General features: G+C 45.8%; 1 protein-coding gene across 5 annotated transcripts in view; it reads right to left on the bottom strand.

Annotated features, from left to right (window-relative positions):
• Window positions 1-23176, bottom strand: part of st3gal3b (ST3 beta-galactoside alpha-2,3-sialyltransferase 3b) — a 107934-nt gene that overhangs the window by 28302 nt on the left and 56456 nt on the right. For all 5 annotated transcript variants that reach the window (XM_054737245.2, XM_054737242.2, XM_070541842.1 and 2 more), the window contains 3 exons: window positions 9172-9235; window positions 8998-9093; window positions 8010-8196 (listed from right to left, as the gene is read on the bottom strand). In XM_054737245.2, coding sequence (XP_054593220.1) covers window positions 8010-8196; window positions 8998-9093; window positions 9172-9235 — 347 coding nt within the window. The remainder of the gene's footprint in view (window positions 1-8009; window positions 8197-8997; window positions 9094-9171; window positions 9236-23176) is intronic.

Raw genomic sequence — 23176 nt, 5'->3', positions numbered from 1 at the left:
GCATGGACAAGACGTCAAAAACTCTAAACACAAAATACTTCAATAAACGGGACACACTTCTTTCCTGCAAATACAATTTCACAGGTGTTGCTAATACCTATGATCCTTCAAGGGATGTGCTCAAAGAGGAGTTCAACATTATGAATAAAATATAGTGTTTTATTTTACAAATACCATTATAAACACAAACTTACGTCTTAAGAAACATTATTTTAATAACGAAACTGCTAAATTCTTTCCAACAGTACAGGTGTGTAGTGTATTTTGTCCGAGTGGGTTTGCCGTACTTTGACGTCATCGGCAGTCGAAGGACCCCGAGCCGATCTTGTACCGACACCGGACTGAGCTCGATAACTGACCCAGCACAGCCACTGGGTCGTTGGAGCTGCCCCGTGACTGCCTGATGGAAAACCAGCGGGTTTCATCAGACTCGTAAAGTTTGTTTTTGCTGGGGACCCCCTGTATTTTACCGCTCCCTCCTGCAGTCTTCCCCTGTTAACATTTAAAATGATTCTGTAAATCCGTGTATCAATAGAAACAATCTCTGCCTCTGCCAGCTGCAGCAAATGTAGTCTCCAAATAATAAATAAGAGGTGCGTTCATCTGTGCATCTCCTTTGATCCGCATTAGTGATGTTTTCAGCACCAGAACAGTGAAGCAAAGAAAGATTCCTGAGTTTGTTAGTGATTTTATTTATTAGGTGCATCTGACCTGTTCTAGTTTTCTCTGAAATGAGATCAAATCAGTGCTTCTATGGGTTGTCTCCAATCTGCACTGGAAAACTTTACTTTATTTAGAGACGTGTCATAATCCCCCCAATCCCCCCCGCCCCCACCCCCCACACACACACACACACACAGCTGGAAAAATTCCTAGGGGAAACACTGGAACCACAAATGGAATCAGCAGGAATGAAGCTGAAACTAATATTTAGCAAATAGCTGAGTGTTTTTTAGGGATGTCCCGACAGAACTCTTTCACTTCCGATACAATACCGATATTGCAGCCTTCAGTATCGACCGATATCAATGCGATACCATATCAGCACAAGTCAAACATACTTTTACTTATTTCATAGTGTGGAGTGTATGAAAGGCTTGAGGAAGAGAACCAGGGCCAGCAACAGTAAGTGTGAAAAAACAACCATTTTTTTATTAACCAGTGGTTGCATAAATGTCAACCTTAAACATGACGTATAACAAATGAATAAAGTCATTAATTAAAAGACTGAAAAATATTCAGAGTAAATAATCAAAACGTTTTTTAAGTGCAAAATACTAATTCCAGAAAAAAAACACATTAACTGTGTTCACATTAAACGAAGGAGGACAAAACTGTACAAGTGTAAGAAAAGTGCCCCATACTGTTTATTAGCAGCCCGCAGCAGCTACCTGGAGTCCGCTTGTTGCTGTGCCATTCTATATCTTTAGCAGAAGACCACAGTCTGGTTAGGACATCTTTGTCAGAAGTGTGGCTCCGTGTTCACCTTAGCTGCTGAGCGGACAGACAGGACATCGACGTCATTGTCAGACATGCGCCCACTTTCAATGGTAGAAGATGATGGCTTCCAGAAGATTGTTTTTGCCTTCAATCCCAGATACTCCATCTAGGACAGGGGTGCCCAATTCTGGTCCTGGACGGCCTCTATCCAGCATGTTCATTACCTGCTCCAAAACACCTGATTCAGTGTTCACAGGGTTTCCCTTACATAGGCGTAGCCGTGGCGGCCCGCCACGGCTGAAATCCCACCGCCACGCCTACAAGATCCCAAGTTTTTTTTTTTTTTTTGCGCTGTTTCCCGAAGAAGCAGCGGGAACTACTATGTTGTCGCTTGTGATCACAGCCGGCGGGCAGCAAGGAGCAGGCAGGGCAAGGTGCAGTTACAGCATAAGTTACTGAGTTTAAAATTAGAAAGGCAGCAGTGGATATAACGCTTTTTGGTTTACATGTTTCAGCAGCATTAAGATAAACGAGTGTTGACGATCTTGACAGGGTTTCCTTCAGTGCTTATTAGGCCAGGTTCTCCTCCCCCCGCCAGGCTAAGCATCACTTATTCATGTAAAATTTATTTAGATTTTCATGTCTGACTTTAACCGCACTTGATCTTGAACATGTTACCTGCTAGCACTAGCATCAAGGGTTAATTTGAGCTGGACCTTGTCGGAACATGATCCAGCTCAAAATTATTGTGGGGGCTGAAGCAGGGAACAGTAAAGACGCAAAAACTTACACCGTTAAAAAAAAGTGTTACCTTTGAAAATGTGGGCGCGAGTTTAATTACTTGTCAAAAGCGAACCCCAGATGTGAAAATGCCATACGCTGCTCGGCTGAGACTCCTCCTACTCTGTAGGATGGAAGAACGTGGAAGGGAACGGCACAAAGAGGAAGCCTATTATGGCCATCCTCACTGACAAGAAACTACAAACCAAGTTTAACATCATAAAACGCTAAATCTGTGACTCCTGACTGACGTCGTGGACTAGAGTTCTACGAGTTTGCAAGGCGGAGGAATTTTCTAGTCTTGCAGTGGCTTGAGTTCAAGCTAAATGCTCTATAGTGTTTCTTGATCCTGGTCCTCAGGGACCACTGCCCTTCCATGCCTCTGCTTCAGCACACCAGATTACCACCGGCTCCTCAGGAGGACACCAGGTGGTGCAGATACGGTTGATCACTCATTCATTTAAGTCAAGTGTGTGGCAGCAGAAACACGCTGGTGTTTGCAAGGGCAGCATGGACGTCATGCAGGACATTTAAGGGTTGGGAACACCGCTCTAGATGGGAGAGTGATACTTATTACTCACTTATCCACAAAAAGACATGCATGAGATCTGAATGACTACAAGCTGCATCCATATTAGGTCAGGATGACTTTTATAGATCTTTACAGGCTAGATACTACATTCATCAATACATGGAAACAGCAGCAGGAGAGAAATGTAACACGTGGTTATTGCAGAGTTTTGTTGAATTGAATAAAACTAGTTGACATGATATATTAACATCAAAGTTATATTCGGCCACTCAGCAATGTAAACAGGTTTCCAGGAACTGCTTTAACAGGAGATGGGAAATGGAAAGTTGGTTTCAAACTCAATGGAGACACTACAAGATCTAGCACATGGAGAGCGTTTAGTTAGAAGGTTCTTTAATACACCTGCCTTCACACCGCACCGCTCCACCTTAAAACCCTACAGGGAGCAGGTACCCTACAGGGAGCAGGTACCCTACAGGGAGCAGGTACCCTACAGGGAGCAGGTACGTGAACGCATCAACACTGTGTTAGGTATTAGTGTTGGTGTTACGGCCACCAGCCTGGCCGCTTCAGCTCCAGGTGCCAGGGCCACTCAGCCGCAGTACCACCCCCTCCTCCGCCGCTCATCCAGGGTGCTGATGAGCACAGCTGAGCCGAGCCCCTAGCGGGCCAGCCCTGGGAATAAAGGCTGTTCCATCAGCAGTCTGAGAGGTCCTGCTGGCCTCCAGGCCTCGGACGTGGTTTTAAGCCCCTTTTAGTTTGGATGAGTTTTAACTGGAAAGGTTAAAAGTCCGAGCCGATCCAGCGGGATCTTCGGAGCGTTATTTTAAAGGTTAACTCTAGTTTAGACTCTTATCAACTGTGCATTTAAAAACGCCTTTAGTTTGGTAAAACGTTTAAGCGAGGCTTAAACCAGGTGATTTCATGTTGGAGACGTTAACCTTTAGTCTCCTTTTCCTTGGGCATCACTTTCACGATGCTCTCCATCCGTTGGCTCGCTGGTTTAAGAAGCTTTTATGACAGATAAACACATTTAGATCTCCACTGTCATATTTCTGATGTTAGCCCTCCTTCACGTCTCCTGTCGGGGTCGTAACTTTGGCTCACATATTTTTATTGTTTCTCTGCGGTCAGAAGCTGAGGTTACATCAGTCTGATGACGGAGGTCACATGTCGCACGCTGTCAGCATCATGACCACTGAGCAGAAGGCAGTAAAAGCTGAATGTACCAGAAATGTTCCAGGAATATAAAATGTTAGCCCAGCAGGACATTTTCTGCACTTGTTAAAGACTCTTTCAGACTTTTAGGACACCGAGGGCCCTCTGCCCCACTCAGAGACGAGAAGAGCAGATTCACTCCTGAAACACAAGCGCAGGTAATCAACAACATCGAGACACTGTGTTAATCAACTGGTTCATGTTCAAAATGTCTGTTTATGTGTGTGTAAATGTTTATGACTGCATGCTATTTAGAGATTCCTCACAGATGTTTGGGCTTAAAATAAGAGCCGTCTACATTCCTAGATTACACTCTCGGTTATTATTAACTCACATCTAGATGGTGCACGGAGGACTTGTGTCTGTGATGAGAGACTCGAAGCTATTTCAGCTATTCCTCCTGGCACAGGTTTTTACCCGCTGGCCTCACGTCAGTACCTCACAGTCAGAAGCCCTGGCTGGATTTCTATTAAAGGAGAAGTACTCTTCCTCAACCTGTCGGCATCCATCATTTATCTTTCCACCCCGAGCGAGGCGAGCGGGGAAAGCTCCTGTAAACAGACCGGAGAGATGGAACGCCGGCACGCCACCTCCAAACCCCGTGTTTACCACAGGCTGTATATCCTTCACTGGTCCTGTTTAAAAATAACCCACATATACAAACAAGTGTGGCCACATGTGCATTAACTGTGAGCGTGAGTGCTGAACCAAGGCAAAACCTGAGATTAAGAAACTAGGAGGAGAAAACCATTATCCCCGAGTGTGGAAGTCGTGCTTGAGCGCACGTGTAAACAGCATCGAAGCCAGTCAGGCAGACCGCCGCGTCTGTGCAGCCAGACTTCCACGCCGAGTGACACGGTAGAGTCAGAGAGTAATCAGAGACCACAGCGGTCGTGAGGGATTCAGGAAGCTCTGTAATACTTGCATCTGCAGCGTACGAGCGTTAGGATGTGTGGATCACGGATTATAAGAGCTTACAGGTGTAGTTTGTGAACTCCACTCTAAGCAGCTCAAAAGCCACAGAAGAGCAGAAGGATCATTTCACATCCCGGGATTACTCGAACCTTCAGCCATCAAAGAAACAACCAGAGCTCCAGCTGCTGCTGGGACCACAAGAGGCAAGTGAAAGGTGCTTCACTTCCCATGTGGCCACCCACGTATTCATGATGGTGCACCTGAAAGGACAGCGCAGCACGGCGTGACGCTACCTGATGAACGTATGAAAGGTTTCAAACCCACACAAACACGCTGCTTGAGTCAGGAAGACCCAGTGATTGAAGAACAAAGAGACTCCAGTCAGCTCAGTTGTGCCATATATACTCAGGTTTTCTCCAGTCACATAATCAAGAACAAACAAGCCCTACGTGTCTAAAAACTCATTAAATAGCAGCAGGTCTAGTATTCTGCTCCTAATGAGGAAACAAAGGTGGCATCCCAGTAATAACTACCCCCTCTCACCGCTCCACATGCGGCCGCAGCAGCGGGATGCCAGCTTTGTTGCTATCTCGCTCCGAGTCGGGTCCAGCAGCTTTCAGGGTCCTGGAGGTGAAGGAGCCCAGGGGTCACGGCTCTCCAGCGCGGCCCGCCCCTCTCTCTGGCTTTACCGGGCAGGTGACTGCTGTGGCCTCCGCGCTCCTCACTGGCACCTCGGTCACCCCGACAGGTTGCTCTTCAGCGCCCTTGCTGATCACCCCCACGCTCGGATGTCTGGCGTCGTCTCCTTTTCTTCTTCTTGTTTCAGGGCGACACACACCTGTTCTGATAAAGGCTGGCTGGCGCCGACACGCCTTTCCCCTCATGGTCCCAGTAATTCAGCAGAAACAATAAATATAGAACTTCCTGTTAGTTTCCTTAACCCCACACCGTCAGGTGAATTACTATGGGATGTTTGTAAATACACTTTATTAAAGGGACACTAATGCGGCAGCATCACAAGCTCCTCCACGCCGGGTTAAACACTTCCTGTTTCACATTCAGCCAAAGAAGACGCACAAATCCAGTTGGTATGAGTTGTTGTTTGTGGAGAACCTCCCAGGAGGGACATCCAGACAGACAACCATCTCCTCTGTTTCCACTGCGCTGGTCTTTGATGAGTCTAAGTCGTAAACGATGAAGACAGGAAGCCAGTCTTTGAACAGCGGCGCCACTGGTCTCTGCCAACGTTGGAAATCCACCAGTAAACAGATTGTTGCCTGAAACATGCAGCGCTCAGCATAAACGAGTACACCCCCTTTAAAAGGTAGGAGTTTAATCAGCAGCTCAACGAACAAAAGACCAGTTCCCAGAACGTTCACCGGGCTGGTTTGAAGCAGAGGAATCCACCCCACAACTAAAACTACTACAGCTGGTGTTTAGCACGACCACCGTGGTTTCCAGGGACAGCGCCGGGTCTTCTAGGCATGGAATGAACAAGATGGCGACATGTTGCAACATCGATGTTTTCCCATTCTTCAAGAAGAACCTCTTCTGGAGCCTGGGTGCTGGGTCGTGGGTTACTGACCCTCGGGCTATGGCGGGTCCTCACCGGGGTTGGGCACCCTTGGGTTCTGAGCCCAGCCTGCTCTGGGGCGGGCCTGGGGGCTTGCCGCTGTTGTTGAGGGGGTTAGGGCTTCTCCGGCGGCGGTCTCCCTGGGGTCTCCATGACTCAGGAAGACCTCTGGATCTGTGAGGCTTCGAACCCCTCCATCTTCCACACGCCTTTTGGGGCAGGTCTGTGGCCCCTCCCACTCACTACTGGACACCATAGAGAAACTTTATACTTTGCACCTGTGTGTACACACACACACACACACACACACACACACACACACAGGTGCTCTGACAAGGATGGACTTGGGCAGTAAAAGCTTTAGTAAAATCAACTAGGATGTGCTAAAACCAACATAAAAACACAACATCCATTTAAGAGAGAAAGTGCTAAACGGTAACACGTGTAGATGATCACGCCTGCTGCGGTGCTGTCCATAGGACCAAGCACCAAACGCCATGGTGAAGCAGTGGCTTTAAGACCAGCTTTAAACAGATCAATAGATGGGGACCAACAAATCCAGAGTGGCAGGCTAGCCCAAAGCTTCGTAGCTACGTTCACCACGAGTCTTGAACCGTATTTATGGAACACAGCAAGAGTTTGTCCACCAAGCGCAGAGAGCTAGAGGGAATGTAGGAACGGAGGAGTTCTGCTAGGTAACCTAACCCTAACCGGGAGCCGTGTTCTGTACGATTTGGTAAGTAACAAGAAGATTTCTGAACTTCACTCTGTAAGTCACTGGGAGCCAGTGCAGCTCAGCTAGAACCGGGGTGAAGTGACAATAGTTCTTTGCTCCAGTGAGGAACCTGGCAGCAGCGCTGTGGACCTTCTGAAGGTGGTCAGTCACAGCCTCATTCATACCCACCAGAAGAGTTAGCAGAATGAAGCCTAGACGTAATCAAGGCGTGAATAACGGATTCCAGATGAACGAATGTTGAAGGATGAGGCCTTGTTCTTCATAGATGAAAAACCAAACAGGACATCACGGTGGCGTCTATCTGTTAGACTGGAGACAAATCTGTGTCCAGGCTAACCCCTAGACTGATCACAGGCCTACAGACCTAGGTCTGAGAAGCCTCTGGAGACATGCTTGGGTTCACCCTGTTCTTCTTCAGGAAAGCAGCAGTAGCTGCAGACGAGGAGCCACATCTGCTTCATACATGCTCGGAAACATCAGCTGATACTTCTCTTCTTCCTGTTTTCTATGTTTCACACTTGGTCACTTTATTAGTCTTGTTATAATGTTTGACTTCAACACTGAGCAGTGATTAAGTTAAGAGTCAACAGTGATTGGTGATTATTAAGCATTCTGATGAGGTGCCAAGCATCCAGATATCAGTCCCAAACGTCGGCCATGGGCGGACCCCGACCGCCTCGTACCGGGATCAGCAGTGAAACCAGTACCAGTCTGCCTCTAGTCGTAACGTGCAGACGGACTTCATCACATCAGTCCGCAGTTGTCCTGTTGGAAAGCTGCTAAACATGAACAGAAGTAGTTTAAAGTGTCCTTACCACGTTTTCCTTAAAGACGATCTGTCTGAACCACTTGAAATCAAGCGGTTTGAATCCAGAAAAGACAAAGAGAGAGTCTTTTTCATAGTTTTCAGGATTCTGGATGGCTCCCTCTGGGTAGGTGATCCTCAGGGTGGTTTTGGTCCCGACATCTCTGCTGTAACCTTTTACTGGGGCTTCATTCAGCCTGCCAACAAAAAACACAGTAGAGACGCATCAGCATCCCCTGCAGCCGGCTCATCTGTGACTTGAAGGATTGGAAGTGTGTTGCATCACCTTTGGGACCTTCAACATGGTGAACTCACCTGTGACAGGTGCTGATTGGCTCCAGTAATGACCAACATCATCAAGACATTTTACTTCACCCCAAAATGAGTTTTTTCCAAACTAACTTATAAAGTAAATGTTTGATTGAATTCTTAGAGGTAAATCCCAGCTGTCCAACAGCAGACATCACTAATCAACCCACAAAAGCAGATTATTCATCTAAACGATGCGTTTGATGTCAATCTGAACTTAAACCGAATTTGAGTCATATTTTTATTATCTGATTAAAAAGTCAAACTTAGCTCGAGTCTTCTGACGGGTGGCTCTGCAGCTGACCGCCAGACCAGTGATAGCGTAGAGTTGTTGTTTTCAGATGTGTCTTTAAGAGACGGAGGCTACAATTACAAAGATATGAAATGTTTACATCTGCTAAATTAAATATGCAGAAAACAGAAAGCAACCAGTGACTCCGCCCCCTGGCCAATCAGCAGCCAGAGTCACGATGCCGGCCCGACTCAGCTTTGCCAGGTACCTCAGCGGAGCAGGGACTAAAAATAGGGGCGAAAGTAGAGGGAACGTATGGAACCGTGCCCTCGGGAACAGCGGCCGGGCCGAGCTGCACCGGTCCGGCCTACTAAGAGTGCTCCTGGAAAACCAGCTGTAGCGGACCGCTGAGATCCAGGTGAGCGTTTCAGGTGAATTACAGAATGTCTTGGCTTACCGTACTACAACATCATAGTCATCTATGCGTGTGCCCAGAGACTTGTTATACAGGATTCCCCCGTTGCCCACTATGATGCATCTTTTACAGCTGAGTCTAGGAGGAAGGACAGCGGGACGTTAGACAGCAGCAACAAAACCGGCTGTTGGCGAGGACGAACCGAGCTGCCAGTACCTGTCCAACCTCTCTCCAAGTCCGTAATTTTTGGTGGCAGTTAAAATGCTGTCTATTATCCTCTCTGTGGGGGAAGAAGACACGTTAGTCAAGAGGAAAACCACGTCTGTGCTCACACGTGGCATTAAAGCTTCACAGTTCATATAAATGACATCAGAAATAATCAACAGTGATCAGAAAATGACTATCAGCCATTTGATGCTCGTTTTCCTCCAAAGCCTTCACATGAACAGGGTTGTACCCTCTGCAGAAAGCCAGATGTGTCCTAAAATCTCAGATCGGTGTAGATGAGTCCATTTGGACCAGACCTTTTTAGCTCGTGAATAAAGTCCAAACAGAACCACAGCTGACTGATTCTGTCTTCAAACAGCAATCCAACACATATCTCAGACAGGTTCTCGTGTCCTTACCACACGCATAAACAGCCCACAACTTCTGCAGGAGTCGGGAAATCCCGGCTGGACTCTGGCCCGGGATGAAACGGAAGTGTAACATTTAGTTCTGCAGCTGTTTATCCTTGAAAATCACTGATTGATTAGTTGTATTAACGATGGCTAAATGAATGATTTTAATACTGTGTAGATCCTCTCTAAGACTCAACGGCCGGTTAAATTCGGGGTTAGAAACTGACTCAGCTAGAGAAGTTTTGCATCCACTGATGTCATTAGAGACATTTTTGCAATCAAATAAGGTGGAAAATGCTCAGATCAGCCATGAAAGCAGGCAACAGCCATGGAGAACATGGGCCGATCTCTAGTGAGGACTAGCATGAGCTCACGGAGCCTGAACACGTTTCCTACAGCAGACGGTGATGTAAAGTGAGGAAGTATGGGTTTTCTGTGCCAAAGGTCGTATTTGCCCGGCTGGGTCAGAGCTGGGTCACGCAGCACCTTCACCCACAGATTAAGACCCGAGCCGACAGCAAGTCTGAAGGACTCCACAACATCTAAACACCTGCTCTTCAGAAGAAGGACTTCTCCACAGACTAGTCATAATAATAAAACAAAGTCTTAAACTTTCTTTATTATTAAAGTTAAATAATCAATTTATCACTTTGCTCATTATAAATGTATTTTAATCAAATGAATGATTATTATGCTTTGGGTAATCATAATGAACTATAATGAATCAGTACTTAATTAAATAATGTTTTTGAAGATGTTTAGCGATGACTTTCACACCTGCTCACAAAGGTCCGTATCCACAGTAACTCATAACACGTTTGCTCTGACGCACAACAAGTTTGCTTGGGAAGAGAAGTGGTTTTGTTAAGAGTCAGAACGAGAGTGGGAACGAAAGAGAGCGGACGTGCGGAACGAACGCCACGGGGAAAGAAGCCTGCCGGCTCTCGTTCTCCCACCACGCTATTTCTGTCAAGCCAGACAGAATAGCTGAAATGCAACCAGCTAACGCAGACTCGTCCCAGAGTCTTTTGGTTTCTGAGTTAATTTAAACTTGAGAAAGCGCATCTGCCGAACGCTTCATCAACGTGTACCGAGGTCAACTCTGGACTGGACCGTCAGCACACCTTCGTCTTCTCTGCCAGCCAAGGTGTCATCTGGAGAAACATCCTCCGAGGTCCGGATCTAAAGAGGGTCCCAAGTGCGGTGAGGCAGAACACAACAGATAGCGTTCTGATGCTGTTTTCTAATAGGAACTAAAGTTTAATTACAAAACATCATTTTTCACTCAGATTCACCTTCTCTCTCCCTGAAGCAACCTCAGACACCTGCATGCACGCATTCATAATTCCATCATTCTCAATCTTAGCACATCCAACACAAGGTCTATTTGTGCAAGCTTAGAATATCAACTGTTAAAGATTGTCCAACAAGGTTGCCAATGTTGATTATTTTTCCTATGATTTTCATTTCAAATCGTTGGTTTAAATTGAAGAATTAAATCTCTTAAATTTCAAACTTGTCTCTTCATTGAACTGAAACACAGACGGATATGATCGTCAGTTTATCGATGAAAACAACCTTTGAGTCTTCTTATCTCTATAAAATTTGGTTATTGATTTGTTAAAAATTAATAATCCAGATTATTATGTAGAATGGTTCCTCTTTCATAAAAGAGCCAACAACCATTACGCTACACTGACTAGTTATGTGCAGAATGTCCCTTTAGCTTTTATCACTGCAGACATGATCTTCTCAGGGAACAGAGATGAAATACTAGAAACGTGTCTTTGATGCTGAGAAGTCCACACAAAGCTGGACACGACCAACACGGCTGGAGTCTGCATCAGAGGTTCTGGAGCCCGGTACGCTGGCAGCTCTCCAGAACCCTAGCCCAGAAAGGCACTCGGGTGGGAATGCCGTGTGAAACAAGCACGGCCTTCTGGATAAGTGGGAGATGCTGAGCTCGTCTGCTGGCCTGGCGAGCTCTTCTGATGAGAGGAGGATGTTTAGCCACAGCGTACATACCTAGCATGCTGCCAGAGTCGTGCTTCCAGTATTAGAACATTTATTTAGTTGTCCACCTTCTGGATGTTTTAGGTCTCCAAAGGCTTTTAATTCATCTTGAATAAAATCCCAGAGCCGATTCCATCGTGGCTGTACTCATCTTTGCTTCGTGTCCTCTTACTGATGCTAAAGGCTGCTGGGACTTATGACTGTTACATCATCAGCTTGTCTAGCTTTTGTCCCGTCTACATGAAGCATAATCCAGACCACTCTGCTGAGAGCCACACATCAGAGTATGGAGACCAGAGCGTGAAGCAGAAACAACAAAGTGCCCAGCGAGAGGAGTTCAGACTGAGGCCGGAGAGCTGTCGGTGACACGCCCCAGCTCATGATTAACCTGCTGTGGAGAGGCGGGCTCGTTGTTTGGATGTGGTGTTGATGTCTGGCATCAAGCATCACCCTGAGCAGCATAAACACCGACCAGAGGACCACACCTGGATCCAAGCTGGTCCCACAGTGGGCAGCGCTCGAGCTAATTGTTTTAATACAGCATAAACACTTCAGTCAGGTATGTTTTGTAGAAGAGCCGAAGACGAATGGCAGAAGGTTCTGACATTAGTCCAGCAGGACTGTCTGAAGACCTGCAGCAGCATCACATGATGTATGAATGCAGACATGGAGAGGGTGTAGCCTAAACAATGTAGAGAACCTCAGCCCGACAGAGCACAGCTTCAGGAATATTCTCACGAGGTTTGAAGGAAGACGGAGTGGAGAAACAACAGAAATGTTTTGGCCTGAAGAGCAATATCCTTGTGAATGACCTGAAGAGGAAAATGATCTTTACTGCACAACAGCCAACAGAAACGTGTCAAGCTGCCCTTAGACACGATTCATCAGCACATTAACAACATCAGAAATGTAATCAGACTACCTTGGTGCCACTCGGCTTCAGTCTGAGCTGCAGAAACAGCCGTCTAACCCCCCGTAGGTCTATTCCTGCTGCTTGACATGCTTCTCTTTATTCTGTCATCTTTACCCATTTTCTGTTGCTCTTCTGTCTACCTACCTCCCTACTGGCACTGAACAAAGTATGCATGTTTTTGTTTTTTCATGAGCTGAACTCAAAGATCTGACACATTAAAGACCCATCACCTTCAATTCAAGTTTATTTATAAAGCGCCAAGTCAGGACCAGAGTCGTCTCAAGGACCTTCACACAGTAAACATTCTAATACAGGTCAGGTCATTGAGCCAATAACCCATTGGGTTGCATCGAGTCACTGACTAGTGTCAGAGTCTTTACAGCAATCCTCATACTAAGCAAGCATGCAGCGACAGTGGAGAGGAAAACTCCCTTTTAACAGGAAGAAACCTCCAGAGAATCCTGGCTCAGTATAAGCAGCCATCCTCCACGACTCACTGGGGATGGAGAAGACAGAGCGAGCACACACACACACACACACACACACACACACACACACACACACACACACACACACACACACACACACACACACACACACACACACACACACACACACCAGGTGGCGTTTCTATGGTTACATTGTGATGTCTTAGTAAATATTCTATTTGGTGAGAGATAAACTTTATTGTATTTATCCTAGTGGATCTATAATTAAACGGGTAAACTAGTAGTAGCACATCCAACGTCAAGGACAACAAAAAGTTATTATCAGGAGAGGGAGAATGTTTTAGTGGTTAGCAGCAGTGTGCTAGTCGATGGCCCCCTCCATGAGGCCACCACAGCTCAGCAGAACATCGTTGTAGCTTCTTCTGGGGAGAAAAACACTTAGAGAGAAAATAAAGTTAACAGCTGAAATAACAGGAAATAATACAGTTAAAGAGCAGATTGTAGAAGAAAGCAGTAGAGTGTGAAAAGTGGTCAGTGTGTCCTCCAGCAGTCTAAGCCTATAGCAGCATAACTACAGAGATAACTCTGGATAACCTATCCTATTTAGATGGAGGCATGTTGGAGGCAGGGCAAGGGAGAGCCGTCTTTACCGACTGTACACTCCACCTCCCTCTACTCCCCCACTTGTCCAGATCTAGGCTAACATCAGATTTTAACCATAGGCCCTATCAAATAAAAATGTTTTAAGCCTATTCTTAAAAGTAGACAAAGTGTCTGCCTCACGGACTAAAGCTGGGAGCTGGTTCCACAGGAGAGGAGCCTGATAACTAAAAGATCTGCCTCCCATCCTAATTTTAGATATTCTGGGAACCACCAGTAAACCTGCAGTCTGAGAGCGAAGTGCTCGGTTAGGAACGTATGGAACAATCAGGTCACTGATGTATGATGGACCTTGATTATTAAGAGCTTTATATGTGAGAAGAAGGATCTTAAAATCTATTCTGAATTTAACAGGTAGCCAATGTAGGGAAGCTAAGACAGGAGAGATATGATCTCTCTTTTTAATTCTCATCAGAACTCTAGCTGCAGCATTTTGGACAAGCTGAAGACTTTTAACTACATTCTGTGGACTTCCTGAGAGTAATGGATTACAGTAATCCAGTCTTGATGTAATAAATGCATGAACTAGTTTTTCAGCATCACTCCTGGAAAGGATGCTTCTAATCTTAGCAATATTCCGAAGGTGGAAAAAGGAAATCCTACAAACCTGTTTAACCTGGGATTTGAATGACATGTCCTGGTCAAAGATAACACCAAGGTTCCTTGCTTTTTTCTCGGAGATTAATGTAATGCCATTCAGGTCAGGTGACTGGCTAAGCAATTTCCTTTTCTGGATTTCTGGTCCAAAGATGAGAACTTCAGTCTTGTCTTGATTTAAAAGCAAAAAGTTTAGAGTCATCCAATGTTTTATGTCCTCAAGACAAGCCTGTAATCTACCCAACCGATTAGGTTCATCAGGGTTAATGGATAAATATAGCTGAGTATCATCAGCATAACAGTGGAAGTTTATCCCATGCTGTCTAATGATTTTACCAATTGGGAGCATATATATAGTAAAAAGAATTGGTCCAAGCACTGAACCCTGTGGTACTCCACAAGTAACCCTGGAGTATGAAGACGATTTGTCATGTACGTTTACAAAATGAAATCTGTCAGACAGGTAGGATTTAAACCAGCCTAACGCTGTTCCTTTGATCCCTACAACATGTTCAAGTCTTGTTTAGAAGACGTAAGGGATAGAAAATGTAAAGATAGAAGACGTAAGGGATAGAAAATGTAAAGATAGAAGACGTAAGGGATAGAAGACGTCCAAGCAAGGCAATTTCTTTCTGTTTTTATTCTTTATTCCGTTTTAGTAGTCATTAACAGAGCACTGTGCATTGCTGTGTGTGTCAGTGATATTCGGTCTAGGAGGAAATAATGCAATGACAAAGGTTCCACCTTGCTTGAAATGCAAGCTGTGATTAAATGCGTGATTTTTTTCTATGTATCACTTTTCTTCTAATGAATTAGTCATAATTAACACATTAAAGTCCCACCCCTACTTTCATGTCTAGAGAACTCAGTTATAAAAAACTTAAAGGTTATCAAAAAGTGGTCCAAGAGGACTGGATTATGTGGAAATATCGTTATTTCTTCACACTCAATGCCATAAGTCAGCACAAGGTCCAATGTATGATGGCAGGAGTGGGTGGAGCTATGTATTCTTTGAGTAGAACCAATTGAGTCTAAGATATTACTAAAGACATATAAAACTACAAACAAGAGTGGCTTTACAGTTTTACAATCTGGATTAGGAAAACTAAGAATAAGATGTTTGAATGAACTGTAACTATTAATCTGTAAGGGACTGATTAATAAGTCCGAATGAAAAATGGTTGCTACTCCTCCTCCTCGCCCTGTACTTCGAGCAATGTGATGATTTAAATAATTTGAAGGAGTCGACTCGTTTAAGCTAACATAGTCCTCTTGCTGCAGCCAGGATTCTGTGAGAGAGAGCAAAGAGATCTGATTATCACAAATCAAGTCATTAACTAACAAAGTCTTAGAAAAAATGGATCTAATGTTCAACAACCCACATTTAATTTTCCTAGTTTTCTGCTCAGTTGAATTTGTTCTAATATTTATGAGATTTCCATGATTTGCTTTATTAAGCCTGATATTTAATCTGTGTGGTTTTGGCCGTGGGCAGGACACTGTCTCTATGGGGTAGTGGGTGGGTAACAGTACAGAAGCTGCAGAGGGGTGGGTTAAACTACGACTCTGCTTCCTGGTCTGGACCCTGGGTTGTCATGGAGGACTCTCATTTATTGTTCACAGATCTGTCTGACTCTGGCTGTGTCCAAATTCAGGGGTTGTGTGCTCCTGAGGTCAGATTTTAAGACCAGTGATGTCTCAGCGCGGTGACAAAGACTGTCCAAATTCAAAGAATGTGGTCTTGAAATCCGTTCTTCTTTTCCCCGATTTTGAGAACAGGTGTGGTGTAGTCTCCTCACCTCTATAAATCCGAGACGCACCGCTGGATATCACGCAGATGGGTATGAAATACAGTAGCGTTTGTATGTTTTTCAGTACCCCAAATTACTCATGTCATGAAGCTAGCTTAAAGGGAGACTATAATAATAATAATGCATTGAACTTATATAGCGCTTTTCTAGACACCCAAAGACGCTTTCACACACTCTCACATTCACACACTGCTAGTGATGGTAAGCTACTTGTAGCCACAGCCGCCCTGGGGAGGTCTGACAGAGGCGAGGCTGCCATTTGGCGCCGTCGGCCCCTCTGACCACCACTAACACAGGCAAGTTGGGTGAAGTGTCTTGCCCAAGGACACAACAGCAGGATACCCCTGGCGGGAGCTGGAATCAAACCCATGACCCTCCGATCATGAGGCAACCCGCTCTACCACCTGAGCTACTGCTGCCCCAGACTAGGCACTCCAGCTTGCTTTTAGCACCTCCTAGTATCCGTTTGAAACAAAAACAAACAAAAAAAAATTCTATCTCCTTGCTGTGCGTTTGTCATTTTAACACTTTCATCTCACAGCTGAAACGCATACCAGCCTTCATTAGTGTCTACAGGAGGGATTCATCACTAAATTAAACATATCAGCTGTGTTCGTGCTCTAAAACATGCAGGAAATGTGCTGGAAGCAGACAGCAGCTCCATTTCTGCAGCTTCTTCTTAATGCGGTAGGCGCTGCTAGGTGACAGGAGGACATCCGCCAAAGCAGCAGCGGGACGAAATCAAATCAAATCAGACTTTATTTATAAAGAGCTTTTCAAGGAAAGTGCTTTACAGAGTTAAAATGTCCCCAAATTCCCATAACAGTTTAAACACACAAACACACACACACACACACACACACACACACACACACACACACAATCATATCTGTAAAACCATCAACCAACCATCTCAGGCCCTACTGCTTCATTTTCCTCTTTTTCCCCTCTCACTGAGAACTGTGTGTCCAAGCTTCTCACGTGCAGCCGCCCTACTACATGCCCACTGGACCCCATTCTGACTAAGCTGCTCCAAGCTATTGCTCCTACAGTAGCCACAGCAGTCACACATGTGATCAACGCTTCACTGACATCCGGTACATTTCCCACCTCTCTCAAGCATGCTCAGGTTAAACCGCTGCTAAAAAAAACATCTTTGTCCAAATCATGTAGAGAACTACCGACCTATCTCTCTCCTCCCTTTTCTGTCCAAAATCATTGAAAGGGCGGCTTTCAAGCAGATCACAGAATCTCTCTCACAAAACTGTCTGCTTGACCCTTACCAATCTGGGTTCAGAAAGGGCCACTCCACTGAAACTGCTCTGTTAGCAGTGACTGAATCCTTAAAAGAAGCTAGAGCGAATGCCAAATCCTCAGTGCTTATCCTGCTCGACTTATCGGCTGCATTTGACACTGTCAACCATGGCTTCCTTTTGTCCACACTCTCTAGCATGGGCATCACAGAGAAATCACACGCCTGGTTTGAATCGTACCTCACAGGACGATCATTCAGTGTATCTTGGCTTGGACAATCCTCTACCGTGCACCATCTTGCCACAGGAGTCCCCCAGGGCTCTGTACTAGGACCTCTTCTCTTTGCCATATACACCACCTCACTGGGTGAGATCATTCGATCACATGGCTTCTCCTACCACTGCTATGCAGACGACACCCAGCTCTATCTGTCATTTCCACCGGACGACCACACTGTCTCTGCACGAATATCAAACTGTCTCTCTGACATATCAAAATGGATGAAATCCCACCATCTCCAACTGAACCTCTCTAAAACTGAACTGCTTGTCATCCCAGCAAAACCATCCATACAGCACAATATGTGAATCCAGAATGACTTCCTATCTCTGGCTCCTTCAAAGGCAGTTTGAAATCTGGGTGTTGTGATTGATGAACACCTGAGCTTTAAAGATCATGTTGCCTCTGTTGCTCGTTCATGCCGCTTTGCGCTGTATAACATACGAAAGATCAGACCATACCTAACACAACATGCCACCCAGCTCCTTGTGCAAGCTACTGTCATCTCCCGCCTCGATTACTGCAACGCCCTTCTAACTGGTCTTCCAGGCTGTACTGTGAGACCTCTTCAAATGGTCCAGAACGCAGCGGCGCGTCTGGTCTTCAATCAGCCTAAAGAGCACACGTCACCCCTCTGTTCATTGAGCTCCACTGGCTACCGCTAGCAGCACGCATCAAATTCAAACTGCTAACACTAGCATACAAAGTCCGAGACGGTACGGCTCCCATCTACCTGAATCCTCTTGCAAAGGCTTACGTCTCGGCCCGGCCGCTCCGGTCATCACAGGATAGTCGGCTAGCAGTGCCTACACCACGCTCAGGACAATCCAGACTTTTCTCATGCATCGTTCCACAAATGTGGAATGACCTACCAAGCACTACCAGAACAGGAGCTTCCTTTTCTATTTTCAAGAAACTCCTGAAGACCCTGCTCTTCAGAGAGCATCTTCTAAACTAGCACCCTCCCTGCACCCGTCCCCCCCCCTCTCTACTGTCCACTCCTTGTTCCCTCCTCTCCATGACTGATGTCAAGTTGTTGTTGTTTGTTGTTGTTGTAGTTAGCCTCAAGGGCAACATGCCGATTATCACTTGTAAGTCGCTTTGGACAAAAGCGTCTGCTAAACACATAAACATAAAAATTTATATTTGGCTGAGTCCAGATGAGCCAAGTAAGGTAAGGCAAGGAAACGCCATCAGAGGAGCCGTCTACCCTGGCATCATCAGGTCTTTCACAGCAACTATGTCAGGGTGCTCAGAGGAGGGGGAGCATAGACCCCCCCCCCCCTCCACTCAAACACTACCTGTAGAGCACCCCGGAATCAACAGTGGACCACCACACCTGGGGCAGAGGGCCCCCACAGGGAAAACACTGGATTAAAATGAGTAGAAATATGAAAATAAAAGAGCTACTTCTTAAATTAAATTAAGCTTTTAATAAAATTTAAAATCTGGCAGAAAAAACTGTGAGAACAACAGTTGCATCTGAACTCAGCCATGGTTCTGTTAAAAGCAGACAGGGAGGATCTAAAATCAGGTCATTTATTAGAGAGCGAACATGTAAAATAGGGTTAGGACTATTTTTTACGGCTAGACTGTCCAAATCCACAGCTGTTAACATCCGGTCTAACCGGTCCAGCAGGAACGCCGAGGATGGGTACCCGTGAGCATGCAGCCCTGAATTTGGACACAGCCTCTGTGTTAGTGAGCACTTCTCTTGCTGAGATGATCCAACCCACCTCACAGCTGTGGCATATCATGGTGCTGATTAGACAGCAGGAACACTGCACAGGTGTGCCCTAGACTGGTCCAGTGTGAGCAGTTTGATCACACAGCACAATGCCACAGATGTCACAACTGTTGTGGGAGTGTGCAGTCGGCCCGCTGAATGCAGGAGGGTCCCCAGAGCTGTTGACCGTGAAATGAATGTTCATGTCTCTACCAAAGCCGTCTCCAAAGGCTTTCAGAGAATTTGCATCACATCCAACCAGCCGTGTCCCTCCGCCATTTATCTGAGGATGGGAGTCACAGCTAGGTGACTCAAGGTTTCTTTTACATTTCTGATGTGTTCATCAGACTGATGCCTGGTCTGTCACCACCACCAACCCCCAGAAGCGATAAACAAGTTCAGTTAGAACAGATGGCCTCTCTAAACTTGTCTCAACAAATCATCTTTCCTGGAAAACGCATTTCCAAAAGTAAACCACGGCACAAAAGCCTAAGAAGCACTGATGAGACTCATGTTATGGTGCTAAATTCCTAGCCTGGTCTGCCAGACCCTCCTCTGTTTAATTCTGCACAGAGAGTCTGGCAACTAACAGGCAGAGAGGCGCATGAGGGGCGGGACTAGGCAGCTCAAAAATAACCAATCAGAAAAGAGATGGAAATGCCGACTACCGCGCGACGCTGTAGTTTTTTAGCTGTGGTCTGGCGACGACGTAAACATTTATTTATTTATTTTAGAATAAAGGCTTTTAGCGCTTCTACTTGTTGTGGTTTTAAAGACGTGTCCAAGTCATTTAGACCAGAGGACAGAGCTGCAGCGAACTCCGCTTCAGTCGCCATGTTTATGACTAACTCGGCGTTAGTGTGTGTGACGTACGCTGCTCAGCGCTGATTGGCTCGGTTAGAATTCTCAGGGGCGGGGTTACTTGAATAGGAGGGTTCCCAGACCCTTCCTCTGTGCAGGACTAAACAGAGGAGGAGTCTGGCAGCCAGGCTAGTAAATTCACTCATTGCATCGCTGTGGCTGTTTGCTAAAAAGGGTTCACAAAAACAGCAACAACTTCACATTTAAAACAACTTTTGTGAAGGTGTCATGATTTCTTTGACGTGGAAACACGCCCACAACTCAGCCTGATGTGTTTCGATACCTCCAGGTAGAAGAAGAAACCGAAACTCTCCAACAATCACAACTCCATGTTCTCAATTTGGAATCCTTTGTGGTGTTCTATTCAAGATGACACGTATCATCTCCACACTTGAGTAGCGCTGAAAAGGAAACCCTACCGCCATCATGGCCGTGGAGAAAACAGAAACCAGGTGTGACACTCACACAGGGAGCGCTCTTTGACAGTGTGTGTGTGTGTGTGCGTGTGTGTGTGTGCGTGCGTGCGTGCGTGCGTGTGTGTGTGCGTGCGTGCGTGCGTGTGTGTGTGTGCGTGCGTGCGCGTGTGTGTGTGCGTGTGTGTGTGTGTGTGTGTGTGTGTGTGTATGTGTGTGTGTGTGTGTGTGTGTGTGTGTGTGTGTGTGTGTGTGCGTGCGTGCGCGTGTGTGTGTGCGTGTGTGTGTGTGTGTATGTGTGTGTGTGTGTGTGTGTGTGTGTGTATGTGTGTGTGTGTGTGTGTGTGTGTGTGTGTGTGTGTGTGTGTGTGTGTGTGTGTGTGTGTGTGTGTGTGTGTGTGTGTGTGTGTGTGTGTGTGTTCACATGACAGCAAGGAGCTTTGCTGGAGGACAAAGGTAACATTCATGGTGCCGTCTGCATGGAAGTATTGGTAACATGTGAAAGAGATTACTGTTATCTCCCTGGTTGCCATGGTACCGCGTACCGGTCTGCTGCTGTGTTAACATCCATCACCAAGAGTGAGCTTTCTGGACTGGAGCATTACTGCTGAAGCGATAGAGAACATAAAGTCTTCGGCACCCAAGGTGGTACTTATTCAGCAAAAGCTTCTGACACGATGGGAGCTGCTGAGAGACGAACAAAAAAATAAAGGGTACAGGGAGCCTGACGGGGCTTGCACACCAGCGCCGCCTCCACGCCAGCCAGATACGGCACACTGTAAAAAGCTACCTGGAGAAACTACCCAATAAAAGAGAGGAAACAAAGTGCACTGATCCTTCTAGGGTGATTTATGCTGCATATAAGTTTGTAAATAGTACCTGATAATCAAAGTAAAGAAGGGTTACCTAACCCTAACCCTGCTGCAATGCAACACGAGCATAAATAAGAATTTTTCTACCAAAACCACTAAATTTGCATTTCTCTGTTTTACAAAAGTTGAACTGCCATTGGGCGGAGGCGGGGGGGGGGGGGGGGGGCTCTGTGGAGCTTGGTTTGTGCTTGATGCATGTACATTCTGCTCGGAAACGAGACGCGCAGATGAAAGGCTGATCGTCACACGTCACATGATCAGGAGTAGGGTTGGGCATCGTTTGATTTTGAACGATTCCAATTCCTCGTTTCAATTCCAGTTCCTATCGATTCCCGATTCCTTGAAGACATGACATGTTTAACATGAGCCAGCTAACCACAGGTCCTACTGGATGAAATAATCTCAACTTCAACATGAATTTTAACTCTATGAACAACAACATCACCTTCATTTAGACACAAACATGTTTAGGAGAGAAAAGAAGACGACTTGCAGCACAACCAGTGTGTTTGTTTCTGACCACAACCAAAGTGTGGAAGCTGCCTCTGGGATGAGAGGCTAAACGTCTCCAACATATCCAGAAAGGTCCAGCTGTCTTCAGCTACAACTCTCAGGATGATCATGTCCAGGATGACTGAGAGCTACACCTCCATGCTGCAGCAGCTTCAGTCACAACAGGAAGTGAAGCTTAAACGTAGCTGCTGTCAGTAACAAGCTAACAGGTTTAAACATTAAAACTCAACAGAAATAGTTCAGAAAGGAAATTATAATGTTATTTATTATTATTATTATTATTATTATTTATTATTATTGTCATTTATTGTAGCAGAAGCTGGTGTGGTCCACCACAGAGAAGCTGCTCTAGCACAATGACTTTAATTATTCTACAAGTTATTGTTCAGCCTTCTGACACACACACACACACACACACACACACACACACACACACACACACACACACACACACACACACACACACACACACACCACACACACACCACACACACACACACACACACACACACACACACACCACACACACACACACACACACACACACACACACACACACACACACACACACACACACACCACACACACACACACATACTGATTCAACAAGCGTACGCCGCACCGTCAGACTGAAGGCAGAAATGAGCGCTGCCTCCTCCGTGATAAAAACTTTTAAGAGGTTTTATAACATTTTTCATTCCAGGTCAAATGAAGATATTAGCTTCTCTTTTGGGATGACGTATTAAAGTCGGTCCGCTCCAGCCAGTGGCTCCTCATGAACCTGACTACATGTTACTGCAGCATGTGTTGTTCCGGTCCGCGTGGCAGCGGATCGCAGATTCAGCCTCACCATAAAACAGCAATAAGTCGGTCTGAGGTAAAAGTGAACCTCATGGCTATATCTTGTCCCCTATAGACATTTGATTACACACAAGTAGGTGATCAGCTCAGGTTTACGCAGAGCAGAAGGAAGGAGAGCGCTCTGGTTAAACGTTCCTGCTTTAAGAAAACCGTTTAATTGCATTGTTTTGGACCAAAAGAGTGTTCGCATCCACATGGCCCGGGTTTTTGCCACGAAGCGGTCGGCTGCAGGCTGAACTGCTCTAACACACCCACCGCTGGCTGATTGGCCAGATCATATTCATGCCTACAAATGGGGGCAGCCTCTGATTGGCGGATAGAATCAGCTTTAACACACACACACACACACACACAAGCCGTGCCAGGACAAACGCAGAAG

Source organism: Nothobranchius furzeri, chromosome 11 (assembly GCF_043380555.1).
Source record: "Nothobranchius furzeri strain GRZ-AD chromosome 11, NfurGRZ-RIMD1, whole genome shotgun sequence".
Lineage (NCBI taxonomy): Eukaryota > Metazoa > Chordata > Actinopteri > Cyprinodontiformes > Nothobranchiidae > Nothobranchius > Nothobranchius furzeri.
Note: the sequence above shows the minus strand (reverse complement) of the source record. Positions and strands in the feature narration are given on the sequence as shown.